At 27.1% G+C, this 10,035-nt stretch overlaps 1 protein-coding gene across 1 annotated transcript; it reads right to left on the reverse strand.

Moving 5' to 3' along the window:
* Positions 1 to 4,614: 4,614 nt before the first annotated feature.
* OCT59_015870 (uncharacterized protein) lies at positions 4,615 to 9,361 on the reverse strand (the record flags this gene model as incomplete). Its single annotated transcript, XM_025332354.2, has 10 exons — positions 4,615 to 5,340; positions 5,431 to 5,625; positions 5,703 to 5,783; positions 5,856 to 6,230; positions 6,298 to 6,471; positions 6,553 to 6,813; positions 6,905 to 7,999; positions 8,085 to 8,600; positions 8,682 to 9,170; positions 9,338 to 9,361. The coding sequence occupies 10 exons, from the start codon at positions 9,359 to 9,361 to the stop codon at positions 4,615 to 4,617; spliced, it is 3,936 nt and encodes a 1,311-aa protein (XP_025173152.1).
* Between the last annotated feature and the right edge of the window lie 674 nt (positions 9,362 to 10,035).

Genomic DNA, 10,035 nt, shown 5'->3' on the forward strand with positions numbered 1-10,035 from the left:
ATAGGTTTATTCAATATAAAAATCATTTATTATATGAAGACCGGTATGAGGACTGGTCGGTTCTCAGGACCGGTCCTACTGCGCCACTAAAAAATGCAAGACCGTGGTCCGGTCCTACAAGTCCTGGGACTGACCAGTCCAGGACTGAGTAGGACCGGTAGGACCGATGACCATCCTTATTCACCAGTTATTATATAGGAATATTTATATTATTTATTTTTGCACTTTTTACAATAAAGTAATAAGAATTGAACATCTTTAAATACAAATTATGTTAATTATCTAAATAGTGTTTATTTTATTTTCATTTGCAATTTGTTTAGCGAATTTAAGTTTAACTTTCAAATCTATACTTTAAAATAGAGGTTGGAACTGGCCCAAAAAGTCTTAACCGGTTAATAACCGGTTAACCAAACTTTTAACTGGTTAATTAACCGGTTAAAACTCAATCCTAGTCAGAATTAAAATTCGGCCAGGATTAGCATCAAATATATTTTTAATCCCGGCCAAAATTAGGCCAGACCAAAACTCTAACTATTGAAACGAAACTCTAGCTGAAAGACGAAATTCAGGCCAAAATTGTCTGGCCAGCACTATGAATTTCGGCCCGCATTATGAATTTTATATAACACAAAAAATTCCATCACCTGGTCCCGTTGGTATCTTACCTGGTGGCTAAACTTTTATCTGAAGTCTCGTGATTTATAATTCTGGCCGGCACTGTAAATTTGGCCAGAATTACAAATATTTTCAGCATTTTAACCGGTTAAATTAACCGATTAATTTAACCGATTAATTTAACTGGATAATTTAACCGGATAATTTAACCGGTTAAAAATTGTTTTTTAACCGGTTAACAAATATTTTAACCGGTTAACCGTTTTAACCGGTTAATTAACTGGTTAAGCTTAACCGGTTCCAACCTCTACTTTAAAATTTACTAGCTAGTATAATCATAAGCTTAGAGTAATATTATAATTATCCCTATAAAAAATTGTAAAATTAGAATTTGTTATAAAAATATCATTGTATAATTTAGTGACTGAAAATGTTCTTGATTATTAAATTTCTGTACTTGTATAATTTTTTACTTTTACGGAGGTCATCTAAAGCAACAGGGTGGACATCCCCATATTATCATGATATTGCTGATCATTTTGCCGATCACTCGTCCAATATTATCACATAAAAAAATACCGTTGAATTAGTTTTTTCACAAATTCTACATAATAATAATGTATAAAATTTTGATTTTATTTACTTTATTTATTTATTGTTAATAAATTAGTTCTTAAAATAATTCATAAAGATTTTGTCAAATATCAAATATATATTAATTTTACAACAATTGTAAACATTTATTTAATGATAACTTTTGGGTTATCAAAAATTGTCCAGGTTTATTTTAGCTTGATTCTTGAATACCTAAATAATATACTGTAAAAGTTTCAAGTTTCGCCCAAAGATCTGTGACTTCGCCCGAAGCTTCAAAGTCAGATTAGCAGATGATCGGCATATATATAGCATATATATTAATTATTGAAAATTTGATGTAAAATCTAACTTTGGAAACACACCTTATTTTTCCATATACATGCTGCCCAAATTATTTTGGGATGCCATAATTATAATTTGGGATATCATAATTCATTCGGTTTATATATAATTTACTATTTAAAGTGCCAAAATAATTTGGGATGCCATAATTAAATTTGGGATTTTACTTATAATTACGGCAGTCCAAAATAATTTGGGTGGCATGTATATTTTTCCATAATACTTTTATATTAAATTATTGATAAATAAAACTATTAAATAAAATAATTTAACATAAATTGTCAGAACATTTATTGCTTGGAATAAAGCTTCAAATTTAACGTGATATCACTTATATCATGATCGGCAAGTGATCAACATTGTGATATAATCCATGTCCGCCCTGTTGTCTAAAGCAGGGGCAAATCACATGACTTCAAAAAAAATTGTTTTCATAAAATAAAACTTTTTACCATATATTCAACCATTCTAAACATACATTTTAAATGCATTTTTGCCTGCTCTGCAAGTTTACTTAGAGTGCAGAGTAGGGTTTTGAATGCTGTTTTTGATTTATTTGACTTTTTCAATTTCGTTATCCATTTTTGGATATGATTGACAAAGTTTCATTCATTCATATGTAAAGTCAAAACAATATTCAAAATCCACTTTTTTTCCTTAAGTAAACTTGCAAAGCAGATAAAAATATGTTTATATTATGATTTTAAAGTTTCTATTAATCTTTCTTTATAAAAAATTATTCTAATTAAAATTACACCGAATCACATGATTTGCCCCTGCTTTAGACGACCTCAAATACTCAAATACAAATAGCTATTAATATTAAAATAAATATAAGAAATAATTAATCATTGCGGTGGATTTATGAAATTTGGCAAAAACTGATTTCCACAGCGTACCCTTCAAAAATGTCACAATATAAAAACACGTGACTGTTTTTTGTCACATCCGTCACACCCTTCCTTGTTTCCATTTTTCATAAGTATCTAAGGGACTTGGTTTTTTTTGAGTAAGTAAAAACGTATTCATCACACCTTATTTGTCACTGTTTATTTTCACGTGTTAGTGCATAACGCCGTAATGCCAACCGTTTCGTGACATTTTTGAAGGGTACGCTGGGTAATCGCAAAAACCCTGCTGCGCCTTGGGAATTAAAATTGACTTACAGAAAATGTCAAATAATGACGCAGCTTTAACACTGGTTAGGTAACAGAAAATTGTTAGACGCAAGATTTGGGGTACAAAAAAATTTTTAGAGCTCATTTTTGACTGTTCACTAATAAATTTGGGACTTAAATAGAAATTTGGTGACTAAAAGACTGTCAAATATTTATTCAATTTGACATGATGGACAAATTTTGAGGTATTTCATAAATCCGCCATGATGTAATATTAAAATATGAATTTAAAAATCAATATAAAAAAAAGTTAGTAACGTACGCATAAAACATAAAAATAATAAGCAGTTAGCAATAACGATAAAACATAAAAAAAGATTAGTAACACAAAAAATAAAAGTAAAAAAGAAAGCAGTTTATAACAAAAATATACTAAAAAATATTAGAAATATAAACTAGCAATAACTCCATGTATCCAAAAGGATTAAAAGAATAAAAAGTACATTATTCAAATAAATATCTAGAACTATCTAGAAGAAAAATTAGCACTATTTTCAAATTTATTTCTTTTAGGAATGGATTAATTGTTTGTTGGAATCGAACTGGGCTAAAGCTGGTAAAGAATAGATAAATAGGGAGAATTTTTTTATTTCTTTCACTAATCATGTCTTTTAGATACTTTAGTTCTTTGACTTCTTGAATTAGAGACAATAATAAATTTTATTATTTTTTATTTCAATTTTTTTTTTCTGTTCCTCATGTTTGTTAAAATTTTTCTGTAGTTAATAACATATGAGAAGAAAATGTTATATGATCTGATCTGATATTAGCTGATTACAGAACATCGTCCCAAAAGGATTGGGATTGGAAAAAAAAGAGGTGATTAACAACTTTTTGCAGAAAAAAAATACATTTCAATATATTAGCAATGAAAATGTGTCCACAGTCAATCAAATGTTTTTAGTCATTATAAATACGGTATAGATCTGGCGCGAAAATATCATGGGATATCCAAATTATTTATACAGGGTAATCTAACTCTCCATTAGACACGAATTTCTTTAATTATATAGATTCTATATATATGAAAAGACAAGAGTTAAAAAAAAAGATGATGATAATTTACATACATTAGACTTTTTGTTAAAACCAATTTTGGAACGTATTTGTCATCAAATTCATATTATATATAAAAGTAAATTTTAACTTTAAACATAGTAGGTATTAACAAACTATTATTTTATCTTTTAACAATTCAACAAATAACTAAAAGTTAATATTTGGACCAATACTACAATTGGATAATTTTTTTTATATATTCGATATCATTTCCTATATTTTTATAATAAATTGAATTTTACAACAGCCAATTAAACTTGATTCTTAAATTATCTTATATCTATATTACTAAATTGGGCTTAAAAGGTTGAGTCAGTTGATTGATTGAAATTCACAACAAAAAATTATTATAAATTTTAAATTAGAATAACACCTGACGCGCGTCACTTGTCACATAAATTAAGGTATAATTAAACATTTATAAATTATAAATTTTTATTATTAAAAAGGTTTATTTATCACATTAGAAATTATGTAATCCTAAAATAACACATAAATCAAATAAGTATAAAATTTTCATAATATGTATAAATTATATTTTATTTATATAATAAAAAGTAATTTCATTAATAAAAGAAAGTGTTTAGTAATACAGGTGATGTACGTCAGGACTCGTCAGGCATCAATTTACATTTGACCGCACGTCAGTTATCATCCGACGCAAATTGACACCTGAGGCACGACAAATATATCTTGGTAAAATATCATTAATTATTTAACTATAAATTTTTTGACTTCCTTAACTTCCTTGACTCTCTAAACTCTCTTGGTTCTTTTGACTTTTCTTAGAAATAGTAATACTATCACTATCATTAAAACCTCACAACCATTCAATAATATTTTTATTCTTCATTCTTTCCTCTTCATCAACTTCGTTATATTTATCTTGTACCCATTTTTCTATCATACTAAGAAATGCCCATCCTTTTTTTGTTTTCTCATTAGCAAATATTTCTATATTTTTATGATGTAACATTTCATTAGTAGTAACAATTATTACTTTACATCTTGCTCTACTTATAGCTACATTCCATCTATTTATATTAAATAAAAATTCCGTTTCTTGTGGAATTTCACTTAAACTTATAAATCCAAAACAAGATATAACAAGGTCTGCTTCTTGTCCTTGCATTTTTTCTATTGTATTAATTTGTAAATTAATAAATTGATCATTTAAATATTTTACTAGACGTGATTGAATCGCACGACGTTGTCGATGATATGGTGCTACTATAAATAAGGATGGTTTCTTCATTTCTCCTTGTGATATTTTTAATGTATCACAAAATTCTGAAGCTATTTTCGCTACAGCGTCAGCTTCGATTTGTAAGAATTTAGTAGATAATAAACTAGATGCTGAATCAATATTTTTATCTAGAGAAAGTTTTACTAATGTAATTGCTGGATCTGGAGATAAAATTCTTTGAATTAACGGATTTTTAATATGATCTAATTTTGAATTATCAAAAGCTAGCTTCAGATTTGGATTTTTTGAAATATAATCATCACTATAAATCTTTTGGAAGAACCCATTTAATTCATCATTCTGGATAACAAAACAAAAAAAAGATGAAATAATATTAATGTATAAAATAAATAAAATAAATAAATAAATAAATATATATATATTATATACCATTCTCCAATTTTCTCTGAGTTGAAGAGTAAGAGGTCCAAAGTCATGCTTCTGCCCTTTTTTCAAAAAGAAAGCTTTCTCATTAAAAACGGAACCATCACTTTTACGCATTAAACATTGTTGAATAGATCCAAATATGAGAGGATGATCAGGAGGAAATACGGGATATGTATTTTGAATAATAGGACCAAGTTGCTATATTTATCATTAATTCGTTAGAAATTAGTATAAATTTGATCAATATTTTAATTATTTAATAATGTTTACATTACCTTATGATCTCCAGCAACAATCAGTTTTCCTGTATACGGATTTATACATTCAATAGGAATGCTAGCATCTGAAACTAATAACTAAAAAATTAAAAAAAATTAAATTAAATATTCGCATTTATATCTATAAATGTTTGATAATTTTTTGCTTACCTGAGAACCCTCATCAATTATCATTATGTCACATCCGGCCCAATCAGATTTCCATTTCTTTCTTACTTTAAACCAGTCCCAAACTGTACCTCCGATTACAATTGGTTTTCCAGGAATTCCGATATCATTAATATTGGGTAAGTCTTCTACTTTATATTTTGTTCCAGTTGAAGGCTTGTTCAAATCATTCACTAAATAAATGATAGAAAAATCATTTATTTTGTGATGTTTTTTTTGTACAGTTGAAATTCTATCCAATAAATTTTCAATAGCAGCTCTAGTAAAAGCTGTTACACCAACTATATAATTACTCGTCTTAACAGTACTCAAGTACCACGTGGTAAACAATGCAAGGAAATGTGTTTTACCGGAACCCTATTAAAATATAAATAAATGTATTAATAATAGCCTAATTACAAATATAAATATAAATAATATTTACTGGTGGTCCCCATATAATTTGAAGTCTTCTTCCTAGTAATAATTTATCCGAGATTTCTTTTTGTGATGGAGACATTGAAAAAGAATCTTGTAGCTTCAAAGCTGTATTTTCCACTTCTCCAAAATGTTCTTCAATTAAGGAAGAACCCCATGCATTAGGATCTTTTAAAAGATTCTATATTCAAATTAAGATTCAAATTTAACGCAAATAAATAACTTTTTTCTAATAATCGTTTTGAGAGAAAATGGTACAAACCAAAAATATCGACTTATTATCATCTTGTTCATCTATCTCAGTTAGAATTGTTAATATTTTATCGAGATTGAAGTTAAAATAACGTTTATAAAGGCGATAGGTTTCATTTTCAATAAGCTCCTCCATAAAGGATCCCTTTAAATAAATTATCTGTGTTTGTGGATCTTGATTTTCAACTTCCTTAATACATACTACCGATAAAGGATACGAATATTTATCTCGATATTTCATATCTGGAAAATGGATTGCTTTTAGGACGTCCTAGTTTTATTTTTAAAGAAAAGAAAAAAATAAAAGTCCAAAATTTTTGATGTAAATTATAGAAAATAATATATATTAAGTTGTATATTACCTCCGGATTATCTTTAACCACGATAAAATCTTTAAAAGTACTATTAGGTTCTAATACACTAACTTCTTTTTGGTTACTTAAAATAACAAATTTCGCAACATCTTTTTTCATATTAGTAAATTCCTTAAATTTTAGTCGAATTCCATATACAGTTTCACCTTGCATTAAATCATTAATTCTACTGGATCTAGTACGAGCACATTCAGTTATAGCTTCAAATTGTTTAAAAAAATATAGTTTACCCAGATAATTATTTTCAAAAGCTTTAATTTCAGTAAACGTAAAAACTGGTGGAGTAAATAACAATTTTAAATCAACATCATTAGTTGATTCGTTAAGAAGTTCATAATAAGAACTTATTACAGCAATTCCAAAATCAACTTTAAGTAACTGAGCTGCATTAATTTCTGATATTGAACTTTGCGAAGAAACCCATCTAGCATAAATATCTTCTAAGTCGATATCTTTAATATGTTGTTCCAATGAATTTAACAGTTTCTCATCCTTTAATTTTGGCTTCACCAATTGTTCCCATATATCAATAAAGCGGTAAAATCCAGGTACATGAATTGCAATATTTGCTCTTATCGCAGTTTCTAAAACAAATAATCTTGGAAATTCTCGTAATTCATTTGGAAATTCCGTATTATTATCACTATTATTATTTCCTGAAGCTAATAAAAATGACGAATTATCAAATAAATTATATAAACACCTCACAGCTATATGTTGCGTTGCACTTGAAATATTATCCTCATCCATAGAAATGATTTTCAGCAAAGCATCGTGAAGAGTTTTTTTTTCCTGTTCAGAAAAAATAAAGACGCAAGCTTTAGATTTAAGATTTGCTAAGTATTCAAAAATTTTTTCCAATGTAGTTACGAACTTATCCATTAGAGAGACGAATGATTTTAAAGATTCATTATCCTTCAAAGATGATCCCGAACGTCTAAAATTTGATATAACTTTTCCATCACTAGAATAAAGACATATTGCCCATCCAAAAGGACGTGATAAGAAAGGATCCAAAGACATCGCAATCAACAAGTTATGATCTGTTGTTTTGGGAAAATTTTCCGTTGCAATCCCAATAAACTTTATAATATTGAATAAAGATTTATTAGTAAAAAATATAATCTAAAAATAAAAACAATAGACCATTGAACAATTATTTTTATACCTGTGCTTTTTTTGTTTCTATAGCTTTAAAATATGGTGAACTTTTCGATTTTTCATCATATTTAATGATTTGTTTAATTCTCTTGTTTATTATGGCTTTATCACTGGATTTTGCGTTCTCATCTTCAATATTTAATTTATTAAAGTAATTTGACAAATCTTCAATATCAACATCATCACCTGATTTCCGTTCTGGTATAAAAGATTTCAACTCCTCAGCTTTCTTAAGCGGTAAATAAGGAATCATCGCAATAGAACCTTCAGCTTCTATTCTACAAGCATCTACAAATTCACAAGTTTTACATCTCAAGTTATAATGCCAAGGTACAGTTTCTTTAATTAAAATATTAGGTAACTCTTTGCGAAAGAATTCATCTATTTTTGAAAACAATGAGTCCACACGAAATTTATATAGTTGGAAAGGTAGTAAATAAATTCCACCCGTACGCGAAATACTAAGTCCACAAATCTTTTGAACTACAAAATTGAGAAGGTATGCATATGAAGCAACTTGAAACTAAATAATTAAAAACATATGTTAATGAGCTTACATTTACAATAATAAATAGGTAAATAAATAAATAATCACGTTCTATACCAGATGTGTATCTTGTGCAGTTTTTGAAGCCTTTGCGTCATAAACCATCAATTTTTTCTCCCCATCTTCTTCTTTAACTTCAATAAAATCAGGTACAAAAGGTTTTAACTTAATATCTTTTATACCCATTTTTTCATAAAATTCTTCGGGTACTATAAATTTCATTTGGTATAAAGTTTGACCAACTTCTATTTTTATTAACATATTTTTAGCCTCATAAGGTGAAACGTTTCGACAATCTACCACATTATTTAATTTATCCTTAATATCTGATTCAAATTTTTCTCCACGACGTCTTAAAGCTTCACGTAATGTTGAATCAACCGTTTTAGGTACATATTTATTTTTTTTTGAAAATTCTTGTGATTTTTGTCTTTCGTAATTTCGATCTGACATGAGTTTTATCAACTTATCACAATTAAAATAATAATATGTTGCTAAGTCAGATATCGATAGGGAAGTATTTATTTCTTCAAAAACTTCATTTGTCTTTGTTATCGTTAATCAGTAAGTTTTTATATTTTAAATAATCGAAAAGAAATTTACGTATAATAAAAAGTATAAATAAATAATAAAAAACATGGTTATAAACTTGTTTTTAAAAAATAATAAAAAAGAATGTCTGATATTTTATTTTATGAAATATACTTGCTAACCTTTTTTTTCCCGGCCTGCGACATTATTTTTAAGATTTCTTAAATAAAAAAAAATATACTGTAACTATATAGGTTTATGAAGAACAAAATAATTTAAGAAGTCGAACAAAAAAAGAAAAAAAGAAAAAAAATATATATATAAAATATATATGCGTTAAATGAATAACGATAAGCGTATTATACAGCTTTTTAATTTTTTTAGGCTTTTTAATTTGTGCGTTAATGGTTCGACCACATGATCATCTCAATTTAACAGTAGCTTTTTAAAGAAAGTATAAATTTTTTTAATTTTTTTAATTTTTTTAGACTTTACCGATTTTGTGCGTTAATGGACAAACACATGTTGTAGCGTTTCAATTTAGTGCGACCCCCTGGTTGTGTAACTAAATGTAAATCCAATTTGATTTTGCCGATTTCCTCTATTTTTACAAATCGTTTTCAATAAATAAGGTAAGGTTATAAATATGATATTTACCAGGTAAGTGTCGGTTTTCAAGTTATGAAATTTCACAGATTTTCTTTGAATTTTCTTCTTATGCAAAAGTTGTAAAAGTTTTCTTAAAAGTTATTCTTTCAAACAAAAGTTTAATATAGAGCTAGACAAGTATTAATAATTAACAATCTTATTTGTATTTTGATATGTTTAAGTTTTATTGAATAAACTAAACATTTCACATAATTTATACTTTAATAAAATT

Source organism: Rhizophagus irregularis, chromosome 24, assembly GCF_026210795.1.
Source record: "Rhizophagus irregularis chromosome 24, complete sequence".
NCBI lineage: Eukaryota > Fungi > Glomeromycota > Glomeromycetes > Glomerales > Glomeraceae > Rhizophagus > Rhizophagus irregularis.